Source organism: Eubalaena glacialis, chromosome 5, assembly GCF_028564815.1.
Source record: "Eubalaena glacialis isolate mEubGla1 chromosome 5, mEubGla1.1.hap2.+ XY, whole genome shotgun sequence".
Classification (NCBI taxonomy): Eukaryota; Metazoa; Chordata; class Mammalia; order Artiodactyla; family Balaenidae; genus Eubalaena; species Eubalaena glacialis.
The window spans coordinates 78,265,857-78,286,121 of record NC_083720.1 but is presented as its reverse complement, the minus strand read 5'-3'; the positions used below and the strand labels follow the sequence as shown (position 1 = coordinate 78,286,121).

The window sequence follows — 20,265 nt, the reverse complement described above, 5'->3', positions numbered from 1 at the left end:
AAGTTGGATTTATATCATGTCTGTAGGTAAATAGAGTTATCACTCTTACAACATATTTCTAGTAAAGAAAGCTTTTCTATATAAAAAAGCTAAATATCAAGAATTTAAAAAACAAATCCTCATGGTGTTCTTCTTTTAGTGCAATAGTTTCTTAAAAAGAAGCCTTTCCTAAATCTTTCTGAATGCTGTTAATTTATATTTCTATGTGGGTTTGACAGTGCTTACTTTTCTTATTGCCCTATCCTGATATTTCTTTCCCTACAGTGTTAAACGGATCCACTTAAAGGAAAGACACCTGGATTTTTACTTGAAAAGAGAAAAGTCATTAAAATATTTTAATGTAAATCTCATTTCATTGAGAAACTACAAATGGAATGAATGCTTGCAACTGTTCACTTTAATTTGGTTGATTAAAAATCCAAATCCTGGGAATTCCCTGGTTGCGCAGTGGTTAAGAATCCACCTGCCACTGCAGGGGACACGGGTTCAAGCCCTGGTCTGGGTAGACCCCACATGCCACGGAGCAATGAAGCCCGTGCACCACAACTACTGAGCCTGCGCTCTAGAGCCTGTGAGCCACAACTACTGAGCCAATGTGCCACAACTACTGAAGTCCGTGCACCTAGAGCCCGTGCTCCGCAACAAGAGAAGCCACCACAATGAGAAGCCCATGCACCACAACGAAAAGTAGCCCCCGCTCGCCGCAACTAGAGAAAGCCCGCATGCAGCAACAAAGACCCAACGCAGCCAAAAATAAATAAAAATTAAAAAAAAAATCCAAATCCCTCCAAATACATTGTTTTACCAATATTTTTAAAGTTCAAAATATAAATAGAGATCCTCTTAATCAATTAACATTATCTTATATACGTGTATATGCCGTGCATTGAGAAAATAGGAAATGCTTTATTTTTTATTGGAAAGTGGAAACTTTTGGCTTCCAGCCTGCCACTAAACATTCCCTGGTGACATTCAAATCATGAGCCTCGCAGTGGGCCTAGGCCTGATCACTGCATGTCTGCAGCCAGCTGTGCAATCAGGTCTCTGGCATCTTGCATGATGGAGGGTATCTCTGAGCCATTCTCAGTAACCTGGGTTCCGAACAAGAACATCTTCCTGTCATTTCCCACCTCAGATAATGCCAAAGCTTCATGGATATCTGTAATGTGATAGGCTGCTTCAAGATCCTTCACCAAGAATGAAAAAAGAATTGAGAAAACGTTGGTTATTTTGCAATCTTTTTGGATAGATACATTTATTACTCTCATTTATTGCTCTCAATGACCCCACCTCCATTCTAATATGAAGGATACTGTAATCCCATTTCTATGATCTTAATGATTGTTTGAATATAATGATTTTCATTGGAATTATATCAGCATTTTTGAGTTATCATCAAAAAAGTATGTTCCAGAATGAAGTTAAGTCAATATAATACCTTAATCAATTTCCTAAACAGTGCAGTCATCTGCTTCTAATTTTGTTTTTCCATTTTTATCTTTATTTTCCTAAGATTATTTGTAATTTGTCTTTAACAATAGAAATTTGATTCATTAATTGGTTTTTGTCCATATATTTTATTGATTAAGCATTTGCCAAATGTGAGTTTTCTTTTGCAACAATTATTTCTACTGAACAAAAAATTCTGGATCAAATTTGGGGGGATAGAGGGAGACAGAGAAGGGATAAGGGAGGAAGTGAATTTAGAAAATGGAGTAGTGGGTAAAGGAGGCTGAGAGGGGAGGGACAGGTGGAGGGAAAGAGGACAAGATGGAGAAGTGGGGAAGGCTTAAAGGACGGAAACCCACTGGGAGAGGCAGAGAGAGGAGAGATTAAAATGAGGAGACAGAAAGCATGTGTTTATGCTGCATACCAAGGTCAAAACCTCCTTGAGGTCAAAATGCCAAGGTCAAAATATATTTCTTTGCCTCTCACACATCAAGAATTATTTATGCAAATGACCTCTGACATTCCCTCTCCTAAATACATACACAGATTCAGTTATAGTTTTTAAGTCCTTTGCAAAAGTTTAAGTATTTTCACTCCTAAAATTGCATTTGTATTTGGCTTTTTGTTGTTTCATAGCGTTCTCCCATAGCTTTAAGGCATCATCTGGAAATAGTCCAATATTGTGTCATTTTTTTCTTGTACCAATATGAACCTATCAAATTCCATAACTGGGAGCCTGTGAGACTTTTCCTGATGTGGTATGATTACCTTTCTGGTCCTCCCAATATATTGCCTGTCTGAAACCTGAATTCACTTATTCCTAGAGCCCGCAGTGAATTTTGCAACTGTGTTAATGAATCTAGTAACATGTGGACAATGTCTCAAGTTAAAAAAAAAAGTCACTGATGGAATTGGAGAGGAAGAAAATAGGAGAAGGAGGGTATTGCGTGGGAGGAGGGGCTCCTTGTAATGATAAAAGCACATCAGGGATAAATATCAGGTGCATTCCACACTTACATAACTGTGCCTTAATAGAGATCATCACTCAAAGAGTAAAGATAGTAAGTTGATGTTTTAAAACTACTTATGTAATAACTTGAACCAATGAGTCATACAACAGAATAAATTACTTTGGCCAAGGAGTATCAACCAAGATGCATTAAACTTAAACTAGAATATCCAAACCTTTTATTATTAAACCCCAGTAAAAGTTATAAATTTGACACCAAATGGCTCTGTTTATTCAATTTGATGAAGAGATATAAACCACAAAGGAGAGTATTGCTAAATTTGACTATTAATAATGAAAACCTGGGACTTCCCTGGTGGCACAGTGGTTAAGAATCCGCCTGCAAATGCAGGGGACACAGGTTCGAGCCCTGGTCCAGGAAGATCCCACATGCCACGGAACAACTAAGCCCATGTGCCACAACTACTGAGCCTGCGCTCTAGAGCCCGTGAGTCACAACTACTGAGCCCGTGTGCCACAACTACTGAAGCCTGCGTGCCTAGGGTCCGTGCTTCACAACAAGAGAAGCCACCACAATGAGAAGCCCGAGCACCGCAACAAAGAGTAGCCCCCACTCACCATAACTAGAGAAAGCCTGCATGCAGCAACGAAGACCCAACACAGCCAAAAATAAAAATAAATAAATTTATTTAAAAAAAATGAAAACCTATGTATTAAAAAGAGAACCATAAACAAAGTAAAATGATAAGCTAATAGATTGCTGGAGAAGATATGTGTAATGCATGTAACAGACAAAAGTTTTTCCAAAGGACGTGAAAGACTCCTACAACTCAAAGGAGAAAAGATAAACACCGTAACAGGAATTTGGGGAAAGATATTAAAAGATAATTCACAAATGTGGAAATTCATTTCAAAGAATGAAACTAATTTGAAATTAATAACCAGTGAACATCTGAAAAAATGTTCAAGCTCACTAGTAATTAAGGAAATGCAAATTAGAATAATAAGATAAAATTTCATCCCCATGAGACTGGCAAAAATGAAAGTTTGACAAACCAAGTACTGACAAGGATGTGGAGCTATAAAAACTGTCATATACTGCTGGTAGGAAAAATAAACTGGTTCAATATCTTTGGAAAGCAACTTGGTAATATCTAGCAAAACTGAATATGGACAAATCCAAAACCCAGCAATTCCTCATGCACTAGAGAAATATTGGTACACATCAACGAGGAGACACATACATGAAGATTCACTGTAGAACTGATTTTAACAATAAAACATTGGAAATGAACCAAATATCCAACAAGAAAATGGTAAAGCCGTGGTATATTCATGCAATGGAATACTATACAGCTTACTTAAATGTACCAGGATCCTCTAAATCTTTACAGTTTGTAGTACTTAAGATGTTCATTAAAAAAAAATCTCCAGCTTTTCTTTTAGAAATAATCTGCTGGACTAGCATCTATGCTGGACTTTAATATAGGCTCCTACTTTTAGATTGTCATTTGTAATTATTTAGTTTACTTCCATAAATATTCACCCATAGATGTAGTGGAAGAAATGGCAGGAACTGAGCTCTCTTATGACTGGCAACCCTAGCAATTAAGAGAGGGGTTTTAGCATTACAGGCATACCTCAGAGATATTTCAAATTTGGTTCCAGACTACTGCAATAAAGTGAATACTGCAATAAAGCTAGTCACATGAATTTTTTTCTCTCTCAGTGCATATAAAAGTTATGTTTACACTACTGTAGTCTATTAAGTGTGCAATAGCATTGTCTAAAAAAAGTACATACCTTAATTTAAAAATACCTTACTGCTAAAAAATGCTAACCATCATCTGAGCCTGCAGCAAATTGTAATCTTTTTGCAATAGTAACATCAAAGATCACTGATCACAGATCATCATAACAAATATAATAATAATTTTAAAAGTTTGAAATATTGCAAGAATTACCAAAATGCTACACAGAGACATGAAGTGAGAAATGCTTTTGGGAAAATGGTACCTATAGACTTGCTCAATGCAGGGTTGCCACAAACCTTTGATTTGTAAAAAACACAATATCTGCAAAGTGCAATAAAATGAGGTATGCCTGTACAATGCTATAGATGTCTAATACCTTTTTTAACTTTCTTTATTATAGTAAAATACACATAAAGAAATTTGCCATATTAACCAATTTTAAGTGTACAGTTCACTGTACAGTTAAGTACATTCACATTGTTGTACACCATCCATCTCCAGAACTCTTTTCAACTTGTAAAACTGATACTCTGTACCCATTAAACAATAACTTCCCGTTTCTCCCTCCCCCAGGCCCTGGCAACCACTATTCTACTTTTCGTTTCTATGAATTTGACTACTCTAGGGACCTCATAAAAGTGTATTCAGGGACTTCACTGGTGGCGCAGTGGTTAAGAATCCGCCTGCCAATGCAGGGGACATGGGTTCGAGCCCTGGTCTGGGAAGATCCCACATGCCATGGAGCAACTAAGCCCATGCTCCACAACTACTGAGCCTGTGCTCTAGAACCCACGAGCCACAACTACTGAGCCCGTGTGCCACAACTACTGAATCCCACATGCCTAGAGCCTGTGGTCCGCAACAAGAGAAGCCACCTCAATGAGAAGCCCACACACCACAATGAAGAGTAGCCCCCACTCGCCGCAACTAAAGAAAGCCTGCAAGCAGCAATGAAGACCCAACGCAGCCAAAAATAAATAAATAAATAAATAAATTTTTTTAAAAAAGTGTAATCATACAGTATTTGTCCTTTTGTGACTGGCTTATTTCACTTAGCATAATGTCTTCAAAGTTCATCTATGTTGTAGCATGTGTCAGAATTTCCTTTTTTAAGGCTGAATAATATCCATTGTATGTATATATCACATTTTGTTTATCCATTCATCTGTGGATGGACACTTGGGTTGCTTCTACCTTTTGGCTACTGTGAATAATTCTGCTATGAACATGGCTGTGCAAATATCTGTTTGAGTTCCTGCTTTCAATTCTATTGGTTATATACCCAGAAGTGGAATTGCTGGACTATATGAAAACTCTATTTTTAATTTTTTAAGGAACTGCCATACTGTTTTTCACAGTGGCTGCACCATTTGACATCCCCACCAACACTGCACAAGGGTTCCAATTTCTTCATGAACGTTTAATATTTTAATGCATGTGTGTGAAATAAATTCAGGTCAGGCTAATTGATCTAAAACTACTTCTTTATACATATTAAACACACAAATATTTTGTAGAAATCAATTCAAAAGTCAATAAATGTTTACTGAATTAAATTCAGTAGGTAGATTGGATCAAGATGGTGGAGTAGAAGGACGTGTGCTCACTCCTTCTTGCAAGAGCACCGGAATCACAACTAACTGCTGAACAGTCATCGACAGGAAGACACTGGAACTCACCAAAAAAGATACCCCACATCTAAAGACAAAGGAGACGCCGCAATGAGATGGTAGGAGGGGCGCAATCACAATAAAATCAAATCCCATAACCACTGGGTGGGTGACTCACAAACTAGAGAACACTTACACCACAGAAGTCCACCCACTGGAGTAAAGGTTCTGAGCCCCACGTCAGGCTTCCCAAACTGGGGGTCTGGCAACAGCAGAAGGAATTCCTAGAGAATCAGACTTTGAAGGCTAGCGGGATTTGATTGCAGGACTTTGACAGGACTGGGGGGAAACAGAGACTCCACTCTTGGAGGGCACACTCAAAGTAGTGTGCGCATCAGGACCCACGGGAAGGAGCAGTGACCCCATAGGAGACTGAACCAGACCTACCTGCTAGTGTTGGAGGGTCTGTGGCAGAAGCGGGGGGTGGCTGTGGCTCACCACGGGGACAAGGACACTGGTAGCAGAAGTTCTGGGAAGTACTCCTTGGTGTGAGTCCTCCCAGAGTCCGCCATTAGCCCCACCAAAGAGCTGGTAGGCTCCAGTGCTGGGTTGCCTCAGGCCAAAGAACCAACAGGGAGGGAACCCAGCCCCACCCATCAGCAGACAAGCGGATTAAAGTTTTACTGAGCTCTGCCCACCACAGCAACACCCGACTCTACCCACCACCAGTCCCTCCCATCAGGAAGCTTGCACAAACCTCTTAGATAGCCTCATCCATCACAGGACAGACAGCAGAAGCAAGAATAACTACAATTCTGCAGCCTGTGGAATGAAACCACATTCACAGAAAGATAGACAAAATGAAAAGGCAGAGGACTATGTCCCAGATGAAGGAACAAGATAAAACCCCAGAAAAACAACTAAAGGAAGTGGAGATAGGCAACCTTCCAGAAAAAGAATTGAGAATAATGATAGTGAAGATGATCCAGGACCTCGGAAAAACAATGGAGGCAAGGATCGAGAAGAAGCAAGAAATGTTTAACAAAGACCTAGAAGAATTAAAGAACAAACACCTAGAAGAATTAAAGAACAAACAAACAGAGATGAACAATACAATAACTGAAATGAAAAATACACTAGAAGTAATCAATAGCAGCATAATTAAAGCAGAAGAATGGATAAGTGACCTGGAAGACAGAATGGTGGAATTCACTGCTGTGGAACAGGACAAAGAAAAAAGAATGAAAAGAAATGAAGACAGCCTAAGAGACCTCTGGGACAATATTAAATGCAACAACATTCGCATTATAGGGGTCCCAGAAGGAGAAGAGAGAGAGAAAGGACCCGAGAAAACGTTTGAAGAGATTATAGTCAAAAACTTCCCTAACACGGGAAAGGAAATAGCCACCCAACTCCAGGAAGTGCAGAGAGTCCCAGGCAGGAAACACCCAAGGAGAAACACGCTGAGACACATAGTAATCAAATTGACAAAAATTAAAGACAAAGAAAAATTATTGAAAGCAGCAAGGGAAAAATGATAAAGAACATACAAGGGAAATCCCATAACGTTAATAGCTGATTTCTCAGAAGAAACTTTACAAGCCAGAAGGGAGTGGCATGACATATTTAAAGTGATGAAAGGGAAGAACCTACAACCAAGATTACTCTACCCGGCAAGGATCTCATTCAGATTCGATGGAGAAATCAAAAGCTTTACAGACAAGCAAAAGCTAAAAGAATTCAGCACCACCAAACCAGCTCTACAGCAAATGCTAAAGGAACTTCTCTAGGCAGGAAACAAAAGAGGAGAAAAGGACCTACAATAACAAACCCAAAACAATTCAGAAAATGGTAATAGGAACATACATATCGATAATTACCTTAAACGTGAATGGATTAAATGCTCCAACCAATAGACACAGGCTCGCTGAATGGATACAAAAACAAGACCCATATACGTTGTCTACAAGAGACCCACTTCAGACCTAGGGACACATACAGACTGAAAGTGAGGGGATGGAAAAAGATTTTCCATGCAAATGGAAATCAAAAGAAAGCTGAAGTAGCAATACTCATATCAGATAAAATAGACTTTAAAATAAAGAATGTTACAAGAGACAAGGAAGGACACTACATAATGATCAAGGGATCAATCCAAGAAGAAGATATAACAATTATAAATATATATGCACCCAACATAGGAGCACCTCAATACATAAGGCAACTGCTAACAGCCATAAAAGAGGAAATCGACAGTAACACAATAATAGTGGCAGACATTAACACCTCACTTACACCAATGGACAGATCATCCAGGCAGAAAATTAATAAGGAAACACAAGCTTTAAATGACACAATAGACCAGATAGATTTAATTGATATTTATAGGACATTCCATCCAAAAACAGCAGATTACACTTTCTTCTCAAGTGCGCATGGAACATTCTCCAGGATAGATCACATCTTGGGTCACAAATCAAGCCTCGGTAAATTTAAGAAAACTGAAATCATATCAAGCATCTTTTCTGACCACAAAGGTAAGAAATTAGAAATCAATTACAGGGAAAAAAACGTAAAAAACACAAACACATGGAGGCAAACAATACATTACTAAATAACCAAGAGATCACTGAAGAAATCAAAGAGGAAACCAAAAAAACCTAGAGACAAATGACAGTGAAAACATGACGATCCAAAACCTACGGAATGCAGCAACAGCAGTCCTAAGAGGGAAGTTTATAGCAATACAATCCTACCTCAAGAAACAAGAAAAATCTCAGATAAACAATCTAACCTTACACCTAAAGGAACTAGAGAAAGAAGAACAAACAAAACCCAAAGTTAGCAGAAGGAAAGAAATCATAAAGGTCAGAGCAGAAATAAATGAAATAGAAACAAAGAAAACAATAGCAAAGATCAAGAAAACTAAAAGCTGGTTCTTTGAGAAGATAAACAAAATTGATAAACCTTTAGCTAGACTCATCAAGAAAAAGAGGGAGAGGACTCAAATCAATAAAATTAGAAATGAAAAAGAAGTTACAATGGACACTGCAGAAATACAAAGCATCATAAGAGACTACTACAAGCAACTCTATGCCAATAAAATGGACAACCTGGAAGAAATGGACAAATTCTTAGAAAGGTATAACCTTCCAAGACTGAACCAGGAAGAAATAGAAAATATGAACAGACCAATCACAAGTAATGAAATTGAAACTGTGATTAAAAATCTTCCAACAAACAAAAGTCCAGGACCAGATGGCTTCACAGGTGAATTCTATCAAACTAACACCCATCCCTCTCAAACTCTTCCAAAAATTGCAGAGGAAGGAACACTCCCAAACTCATTCTACGAGGCCACCATAAGCCTGATACCAAAACCAGAAAGAGATACTACAAGAAAAGAAAATTACAGACCAATATCACTGATGCAAAAAACAGAATATGGATGCAAAAATCCTTAACAAAATACTAGCAAACAGAATCCAACAACACATTAAAAGGATCATACACCATGATCAAGTGGGATTTATCCCAGAGATGCAAGGATTCTTCAATATACGCAAATCAATCAATGTGATACACCATATTAACAAATTGAAGAAGAAAAACCATATGATCATCTCAATAGATGCAGAAAAGGCTTTTGACAAAATTCAACACCCATTTATGATTAAAAACTCTCCAGAAAGTGGGCATAGAGGGAACCTACCTCAACATAATAAAGGCCATATATGACAAACCCACAGCAAACATCATTCTCAATGGTGAAAAACTGAAAGCATTTCCCGTAAGATCAGGAACAAGACAAGGATGTCCACTCTCAACACTATTATTCAACATAGTTTTGGAAGTCCTAGCCACAGCAGTCAGAGAGGAAAAAGAAATACAAGGAATACAAATTGGAAAAGAAGAAGTAAAACTGTCACTGTTTGCAGATGACATGATACTATACATAGAGAATCCTAAAGATGCCACCAGAAAACTACTAGAGCTAATCAATGAATTTGGTAAAGTTGCAGGATACAAAAGTAATGCACAGAAATTTCTTGCATTCCTATACAATAACAATGAAAGATCAGAGAGAGAAATTAAGGAAATAATCCCATTCACCATTGCAACAAAAAGAATACAATACCTAGGAATAAACCTACCTAAGGAGACAAAAGACCTGTACGCAGAACACTATAAGACACTGATGAAAGAAATCAAAGATGACACAAACAGATGGAGAGATATACCATGTTCTTGGATTGGAAGAACCAATATTGTGAAAATGACTATAGTACACAAAGCAATCTACAGATTCAATGCAATCCCTATCAAATTACCAATGGCATTTTTTTACAGAACTATAACAAAACATCTTAAAATCTGTATGGAGACACAAAAGACCCCGAATAGCCAAAGCAGTCTTGAGGGAAAAAAACGGAGCTGGAGGAATCAGACTCCCTGACTTCAGACTATACTACAAAGCTACAGTAATCAAGATAATATGGTACTGGCACAAAAATAGAAATATAGATCAATGGAACAGGATAGAAAGCCCAGAGATAAACCCATGCACCTATGGTCAACTAATCTATGACAAAGGAGGCAAGGATATACAATGGAGAAAAGACAGTCTCTTCAATAAGTGGTACTAGGAATACTGGACAGCTACATGTAAAATAATGAAATTAGAACACTCCCTAACACCATACACAAAAATAAACTCAAAATGGATTAAAGACCTAAATGTAAGACTGGACACTATAAAACTATTAGAGGAAAACATAGGAAGAACACTCTTTGACATAAATCACAGCAAGATCTTTTTTGACCCACCTCCTACAGTAATGGAAATAAAAACAAAAATAAACAAATGGGACCTAATGAAACTTAAAAGCTTTTGCACAGCAAAGGAAACTATAAACAAAACGAAAAGACAACCCTCAGAATGGGAGAAAATATTTGCAAACAAATCAACGGACAAAGGATTAATGTCCAAAATATATAAACAGCTCATGCAGCTCAGTATTAAAAAAACAAACAACCCAATCTAAAAATGGGCAGAAGACCTAAATAGACATCTCTCCAAAGAAGACATACAGATGGCCAAGAGGCACATGAAAAGCTGCTCAACATCACTAATTATTAGAGAAATGCAAATCAAAACTACAATGAGGTATCACCACACCAGTTAGAATGGGCATCATCAGAAAATCTACAAACAACAAATGCTGGAGAGGGTGTGGAGAAATGGGAACCCTCTTGCACTGTTGGTAGGAATGTAAATTGATACAGCCACTATGGAGAACAGTATGGAGGTTCCTTAAAAAACTAAAAATAGAATTACCATATGACCTAGCAATCCCACTGGCATATACCCAGAGAAAACCATAATTCAAAAAGACACATGCACCCCAATGTTCATTGCAGCACTATTTACAATAGCCAGGTCATGGAAGCAACCTAAATACCCCTCGACAGATGAATGATTAAAGAAGATATGGTATATATATATACAATGGGATATTACTCAGCCATAAAAAGGAACGAAATTGGGTCACTTGTAGAGACGTGGATGGACCTAGAGACTGTCATACAGAGTGAACTAAGTCAGAAAGAGAAAAACAAATATCATATATTAATGCACATATGTGGAACCTAGAAAAATGGTACAGATGAACCGATTTGCAGGGCAGAAATAGAGACACAGGTGTAGAGAACAAACATGTGGACACCAAGGCGGGAAAGTTGTGGGGGGGTGGTGGGATGAACTGGGAGATTGGGATCGACATATATACACTAATATGTATAAAACAGATAACTAATAAGAACCTGCTCTGTAAAAAATAAATAAATAGAATTAAATTAAAAAAAAATAAATTCAACAGGTATTTGTTGAATTCCTACTATGTACAAGGCATTATGCTAGGTTTTACAAGGGACACAAAGGTGAATGATAGTCTCTGTTCTCAAGGAATTTACTCCTGTCCCTTGGTATCTGAGGGGGATTGGTTGCAAGACCCCAGCAGACACCAGAATCTGAGGATGCTCAAGCCCCTTACATAAAATGGCATAGTATTTGCAAATAACTTATGCACATCCTCCCATATACTTTAAATCATCTCTAGATTACTTATAATACCTAATACAATGTAAATGCTATGTAAATATTTGCCTGTGTGTGGCAAATACAAGTTTTACTTTCTGGAACTTTCCAGAATCTTTTTTTTCCTGATCCACAGGTGGTTGAATCCACAGATATGGAGGGCTGACTGTATAATCCAATAGATCTAATAGTATAAATTGAACTGAACATACAACATATTATTGAATATCTTGCTATTAAAAGTAGACATTTCTACTTCTTGTATTAATAATAAAACTATTGAGTACAATTTATATTTGCACAAATTTTTACCTGTTTGTTTGCAAACACAACCAGAGGAAGGATTGGATTTGTCCCAATTAGTTGATGAAGGTGCTTCTTGGCTTCAGGTAATCTGTTGTGATCTGCTGAATCCACCACAAAGATTAGCAGCAATCCCTTGGACAGGTACATTTCCCAACAAGAACGGAAAGGTTCGCTGCCACCAACTACAAAGAACAGTAGAGAAGGAAGACACACACACACAAACCTCAGAAGAGTCCACTGAGGGGGGCAGGAAAGACACATTTTGATAATTTCTGAACACTGGATACGTATTCTGATAAAAGACCTCTGTGAGACTCTACCCAATTCTTCGAACAACTTGAGCGATGTTACTGGGGAATTTATTGGTGGGAATATTTACCCTCCACAAGCGGGTCACTCATTCTGGAACACAAAGGACCAGCATAAAGATCTTAAATTTTTACTACAGTGGATGCCTCCTGATCTGTTATACACAGCAGCCACGATGGCCAATGCCTGTCTGTCAGGTATAGCTCAGCGAATGGGAGTAGGATACTAAAATAATTCAGAGTGGTGGGTTAAAACACATATTTCTCTAAAATAAGTTTTAAATGGACTGATTTTAAATGTCATTGGCTAGCCTCACTTGCACAACTTTTTTCCTTTGTCAAAATCCCAGAACTAATTTCCTCTCTTAATCTTGCACTAAGAGTTAATATGATCCTGTGGGCATTCAGGAATACTTGCCTCAGAAAAAATTCCTTTGGGTTATTTCATTCTGCTGATTCTTCCCAGAAGAAACTTTTTGGAATGATAATAATACATACACAATGAATTCAGTTTTTAGTTTTCTCCTGGGACAGAATATGACAAACAATGGCCCACAGCCTAAATGTGGCTCACTGCCTATTTTTGTACAGCCCACGAACAAAAAATGGATTCTACCTTTTTAAATGTTTGGGGAAAAAAAGAATACCATTTTGTAACACATGAACATTATATCACATTTGGATTTCAGTACAAATAAAGTTGTATGAGAACACAGGCACGTAGATTTGTGCACATATGGTCTCCGGCTGCTTTCGCAGGGTTGAGTAGCTGCACAGAGCCCATGCGGTCACAAAGTCTACATTAGCTATTCTCAAGCCCTCTGCAGAAAAAGTGTGCAGACTCCTGTTGTAGGGACTTAACAATACCATTTAAAAAACTAATAGGAAAGGGTGTTGATTTGTCTTTGCTTTGTTTTCTTTTGTATGGAGAGCCAGGCTAGTCATTCTTTGAAGTATTTTGTGTTTTTAATTTTTTTAAAGAATGTGTATAATCCAAGTAATTCATATGGTTTTAACACATGTAGTTTAAAGATGAATGAACATGTCGTTCTCCATGTTTTTGGCAACACCATGACATTTCACCTACATAGGGATTGCTATCTTTTAGTTATTAACTTCCAACTTAACAGCAATGTAGTTGAGAACACAGTTTGTATGATGCATCCTCTTTGAAAACTTTGTTAAGACTTGCTGTATGGCCCAGTAAGCGGTCATTGTTGGTAATTGTTCTGTGAGTGTTTGAGAAGAACGTGAATTTTAACTTTTGTATGTGGCTAAAATTGTCTAATTGGACAACTTTATATTATTCACTAGATCAAACTTGTTGACTGTGTTCAAATTTTATATATCTCTGCAGATTTTTTTTTCTCCTTGATCTTATTAATAATTGACAAAGATATGTTGAAACCCCTCACTCCAACGGCAGATCTGTCCATTTCTCCCCCTAATTGGAGTTTTCTTTTTTCTTCCTATCTCCCTTTCTTTTTTTCCTTCCCTTTCCTTTCCTCCCCTTTTTTCTTTTCACTTTTTATATTTTGAGACTTTTGTTAGCCATCCATTTCATTAAAAATATTATTTCTTCCATAGCTTCTGGGGAAATTGAAAACTCTATTCTTAATAATGCTTTTATCATAAAGATTTGCCTGCAGGTTTACCAATTTCTCTGCCCACCATTTTCTCTTCGCAACTGAATGAAAGCAAAAATTCATAGCATTTTACTTGCAGACTGGAGGTGGGGTACAGAAAACTCCCAGTTTTCTGGCTTGAGCATATTGATGGGTGAGGAGACGTTTACTGACCAGTTGGATTACAAGAGAAAGGAACAGATACGGAGATATATCAAACATTTTGTCTTGACGATATTAGGCTTGAGAGGCCAATCAGACAGCCAGTAGAGTTGTCAGGCAACATTTGGATATGTTTGGCTGGAGAGATAAATTTGGGAGTCATTAGCATATAGATAGTATTTAATGTCAAGAGGAAAGATGAAATCATCCTAGGAGAGAGTGTAAAGAGGAGACAAGAGGATCTGATGCAACTTTGGGGTACAGCAATATTTTGAGAGGTGGTGACTCCAGAACTGCCAGAGGAGGGGTTTCTGGGTTGCCATCTGGTTACAAGAGGTTTGGAGTTTACCTCTATTTGCATTTGCAGAGAAGGAAACACACTGTATTTACTTAGATTGCATTTATATTTGGGGTAGTAAGGGAGGAGGGAGGTTGTTATAGGACAGGTGCGGAAGCTGTCCTCTCAACTCCCCTTTATCACCACCACTGCAAAAAGAAGAAAATAAAAAGAACAGAAAGTGATCCCCACACTGTACCCAAGCACTAAACTACACATGCATTCTGAAAGTCTAGGAAAATCTGACCCAGTGTTTCATTTCACAAGGACCCAATGTCGATAACATTAAATCTGGCTTAAGGTATAACGATAATGTGGCTATAGGCTATCGGTTATCCCCAGAACTACTGAGAAAGACAACTTACTCTCCAGGAATTCCAACTGGCTGTCTTCAGTGCTAATGCACACTGCATTGAAACCTTGGGTTGGTGCCACGCTGTGCTGGACTCTGTTTAAAGCTAGAGAGTGGAGAACACTGGTCTTTCCTGCTCCATCCAGGCCCAGCACTAGGATCTGCTTATTTTTCTCCTGCGAAACAAAAGATAAGCCAATAAAGCTATGCTATCAGGGCCTGGTTTTCCTGGCTCCTGGCAGTGTGCCTGCCTGCCAATAATATTGTGGAATTGTAAACCAGAACAAAACTTCGCAAAAAATTTAATAGAACAAACTGTACCAGTCAGTTTGTATTTTACATAATCAGCCATCAGTTATGTGATATTAATTGCACACTCCCTCTCCATCTCCCAACTCCTGGTCAATCTATCAAATAAATACTTTATATATATATATCAGGATTTATGGGAGGTGCCATATTTTCAGGGTCAATTTTCAGACTTCACTTTGCTTCCTGAGTTCATGTCTATTGGAGACTGCAACAGAATTCAATTTGTTGTATGGGGTCTTGGGGCCTACTTGTTCCATGTATTGACTTTGCCACTCAGCATGTAAGCCTCTAAGGTCTCATATTATTAATCTGTCTTGTCTTCCCAGTTGAATCACTAGATTAAAAGCTCTTAGGGCAAGGTTACCCTCATAAATGAAAAGGCAAAGATTATAGAAACTGTTAAACCAGTTCCAATCATAATTGAGTATTTAAAAATCTGATGCTAAAACCTGATGAACTAGATGTAAACTTTAGGAAGAAGCATTCTACCAACATACCAACCTTAGAAAATTTTATGACAAGTGATTGAGGGACAAGAAGGGCAGGCTGGTATGAAGACAGAAATAGAAATTTCAGAGTGCTCAGAAAGGTGACTTTTAGGGTACAAACTTTAATGTAAACAGTAATAAATGAGCAACAATCCAGCCAGAGTACTCACAGGAATTCTATTCTATTTCTCAAACAGCCTACTAAAGAGATTTCTCATGTATAAAAAACACTAGTAAATGTCTTCAGTGGCATTCGTTTAAAAATAATAATCTTATACATTTCTGCTTGAACACTAAATGTTGACATTAGACTCAGACTGGATTTCTGTTTAAAAAAAAAAAAAAAGTGATCCTAAACAGCACTAAATATCTATCCCACCTCCCACCTCTTTTTTTTTTTTTTTTTTTAAATATATAAGATCTGTGTAAAAGTAAGATATTTTAAGGTCTGGTCTAATAGGGTCGTGTGTACAGGGCAGCATTTAAGAAACCTGTCTAGTAAATAACAGAATGTTTGTTTTTGGAGTGAATTCTTTTTTTTTTGTTTTTGGTCTTTTTTGGAGTGAATTCTTGATGGCTCTTAAAGCAAAAGGTATTTCCATAGGTGTTTCCTCTCTCCATCCCCACTTCCTCCCCGTTCCCTCTTACCCACACCTAAATGTCACAGTGTCATTCTGAGAGAGTGATGGTAAGGAAGAGGGACTTGATGCATGAAGGGGATGCTTTAAAGCAATGATGCCACCAAGAACTGGCTGCAAGATGTGGATTGTGTCCCCCTCATTATCTCCACCAATGGCTCTACTCAGGCTATCCCAACATATTTCATCAGTTCCAAGATGCTGTGTGTTTTTTTGTTTTGTTTTTTCACATTTTAACATCTCTGAAATGAGGACTTTACAATCTATGGTATGTCATATTTTGGTTGGCAGCATTTTTTTTTCTTTGTTTGTGGTACCTAAAATAATGGCACCTTAGATCCTATGAAATTTTGTGAATAAAAAGTTCCCTACTCCCTTTCCAACCATATTGCTGCTCCTAAACCCCTAGAAATTCTGCAGTCACTGATGCTTTACATTTTGCTTATTTTTTAGTCTAAAATACAAGCCTCCTCATGTTTATAATCTCTTAAGAAAAGCTGGGGTTACTGTAAACCAGGAGTTCAGACCCAAAATGTAATTCTCAACACCACTGTTCCTTGCAAAAGTTATTCATTTAACTATATGTGAACCTATGTAGTCTGTGTTTTACCAGAGATCAAATCTCCATTAATAATTCACATTGTTTAGAACCAGAAAGCAGCTCTGAGCTGAGGAACTCCAGGAGCACAGAGCCCAGTGAGCTGATCCAAATAATGCGTTTTTCCTTCTTCCCCCTCAATTTTTAAATCGTGGTAAAATACACAACATAAAGTTTACCATCATAACCATTTTTAAACATACGGTGATATTAAACCCATTCATAATATTGTGCAACCATCACCACTATTCATCTCCAAAACTGTTCATCTTGTAAGACTGAAACTGTTCTCATTAAACTCTAACCCCGCACTCCCCCTTCCCCCAGGCCCCACCATTCTATTCTCTATGATCTTGACTACTCTAGGTACATCATATACGTGGAATCATAGGTATTTGTCCTTTTGTGACTGCAATGCCTGGTTTCTGAGACCTCTCAGTTAAACCTTTGTGCCCGTCCCTTCTGGGCGCTGGTGGTCTGAAAACAATGGAAGTAGTAACCTCAGCGCGCACAGAAAATGTCCAGAGGGACCCAAAACACATCCTGCACAAATTCAGGAACCCTGCACCTTCCCACATGGAACTTAGATAACAGAAAAGACTGGGAGAGAGCGCGCATGTGTGGTGAGGGTTTGGGGCTGGTTTCAGTGTCGTGGGCGGACTGGGAGCTAGCGTTGGGCGTCGGACAGAGATGGGGCTGGAAAGAGGGCTGTTCCCCGCGCTCCCGTGAACCTAAGGCCTCCTCTTCAACACTAGACCTGACGAGACCTGACCTTCCTCAACACTAGACCTAGACCTTGTACGCAGGGTCGGGGTTAGGGGTGAGAGCGGGCAAGGGGCTGGGGAGATGGCGTTCGCAGCTTGGCACACCCATTCTATCCGCGGGTACAAGGCCCGCACACGAGACCGGATTCCCGCCGGCGCGAGAGCCGGCGCTCCGGCCAGAACGCCGACAACGGCCTTGGGTGAGGGTCTGAGGCACCCTTCTCTTACCAGCAGCTCCAGCGGGGGCTTTGCCAACGTGCTGCTGTCCTTCTCTTTCTCTTCTTTTTCCGTAAATTGTTCCTTCCCTTTCTCCGTCTCCCGCTCTTTCCTCTTTTCCTCTTCTTTACTCTTACTTTTCTCCTCCCTCCCCCTCTCCTTTTCTTTTTCCTTAATTTTCTCCTTCTCCACCTCCTTCTTTTTATCTTTCTCCTCCTTTCCTTTTCCCCGAATTTTCTCTTTCCCCGGCTCCTTTCCCTTCTCTCTCTTCACTTTCCCCCTCTCCATCCCCACCACCCTTGTTTCCGTCCCTCCTCCCACGCGCCCGCGCGCTGGAGCTGCGGTGCGGGGTCCCGGCAGGAGTGGCCCCTGCGGGGGACGCAGGGAGGAGACGCAGGTCCACGCGGCGTACAGAGCCCCCGCTGTCACCGCGCTGCCCCGAGGGGCGACGGCTGCAGTCCGGCATCTCGCGCTCGCTCGCAGGGGGCCGCACGCAGCAGATTCGCCGAAGCCTGGGGCGGTAGGCGAATTGGAGAGGGTAAGGCGCGGGTAGCTAGAGGAAGGGTCGAGCCCAGGCGAGGGGGTCTGGGAGGCCCGGCCGCGGGAGTTCGGAAAGACCGGTCAAACAGGAAAAGCGTCCCCAGGTGCCACTTCCTCGGGAGCGCGCGCTACGGCGAAATCCCCTCGGGCTGGGCAGGGTGTCTCAGAAAGAGCTTTCGAGACGCCCAGATCTTGGCCTCTCACCTCTCCCGCCTAGCCCTCGTGTCTCCGACCCGAACGCTTGAGGCGCCCCAGAGGATGCCCCGCCTTCCCCTCGTCAGTAGTCACAAGCCTGGAGAGTGAAGTTAGGGATCTCTCCGCCCTCCGTCCTGTTTAAGTCCACCAGCAGCGTCTAGAGACGCTATCCAGGATGCTTAAGGAAAAACAGAGGAATGTGAATAGTTCCCTTATTTTAAATTTGTTACATTTCGCTTAAAAAAAAATTTCTCTGGAGATTAGTCTGCCAGGATCACAGATATTGGTAATACCGGGTATTAAAACCACAACTAAACAAAATAGTCTAGTCGCTCCCAATGATCTAATATGTAACAAATTGGGTACCCACGGGTCTTTGCAAAGGTGGTATAACGTTGCTTACACTGCTTGAGAAGTATATGGATGGTTCTTTTTTATTTTGTTAAATTGGACCCTTTAGTTTACAATCTAACAAAATTATCTTAATGCAATAAACTGACTTACCTTCATCAGATCTACATTTCAAACAGGCTTAAAGGAAACAACGAATGAACTGCAGGTTTCAGAAAGTGTCAGTGATGCAACAGTTTTTAAGTAGTTCTTAAGGTTAGCAGTTTCCAAGCAGTCTTGAAAATGCTATGCGTAAAAACTGAAAAAATGTTTACTCCTCAATTTGTTTATATACAGATATCAACATGATGAATTTTCAGTCAAGTTAAAACTGGGTTCTCTCAATCCCATTAGTTTAGTTTTCCCGTTTTGGGGGGAGAGGCAGGGGATAATTTTAGATACTCAGCTTAAAAAATTCTTAGATATACTAACAGAAGTCCTCTGTAAAATGCCAACACCCCAGAACACCTTAATCCATACTCACCGCTAGATTATTTTATTTTAAAATGTGCTACAGTGAATGGATATATCCGTATTGGTTTTTATAAATGCACACACACACAGACACACACACATATATATATATATATATATATATACACAAAGTATATAGGTCATTGGTTAAAGACCTGTCCAAAAGAAGAAATAATTACTAGAAAGTTAATGTAGGTGTTTACACTTCATTTGACAATTACAATTTATTTGAACTGAGGTTTCAGTTGCTTAGTAATGACTGATAATAACGACTGGCAATTACAATGACTTAAATAGAGAACTATAAATTTCTCTGTGTGCCTTGGGTCAAAATTTTCACTGGCGGATAATTTTCACCAAAAATTCTGTAGCTTAGTTAACCTAAAAAATGATTATCCTTCACCACAGAAATTTAATGGAATCCTAAAATCATAAATTTACTAACAATTATTTTTGTAATGGGGTTTATATTCAGAAGGAATAAATATCTGTCACTTACCAAAAGACTATTCTGAGAGCTCAAAAAGTATAATGCCATAATAAATCATTCATATATGAAGGTCTCTTGTTTAGATGCTACCACAGTTTATGTTAAACAGAAAGGCAGCACCACATTTCTTACTCTTGTAAAGGAGGAAAGCCTTTAAAAAAACTCTTTGAAGAAGTTTCAGTAGATATGG

At 39.1% G+C, this 20,265-nt stretch overlaps 1 protein-coding gene across 1 annotated transcript; it reads right to left on the bottom strand.

The window, feature by feature from the left end:
* Positions 1 to 971: 971 nt before the first annotated feature.
* ARL9 (ADP ribosylation factor like GTPase 9) lies at positions 972 to 18,274 on the bottom strand. Its single transcript, XM_061191403.1, has 4 exons — positions 17,999 to 18,274; positions 14,984 to 15,146; positions 12,193 to 12,368; positions 972 to 1,187 (listed from the first exon to the last, which is right to left on the bottom strand). The coding sequence occupies exons 1-4, from the start codon at positions 18,272 to 18,274 to the stop codon at positions 1,008 to 1,010; spliced, it is 795 nt and encodes a 264-aa protein (XP_061047386.1). The 3' UTR covers positions 972 to 1,007.
* Positions 18,275 to 20,265: the final 1,991 nt, after the last annotated feature.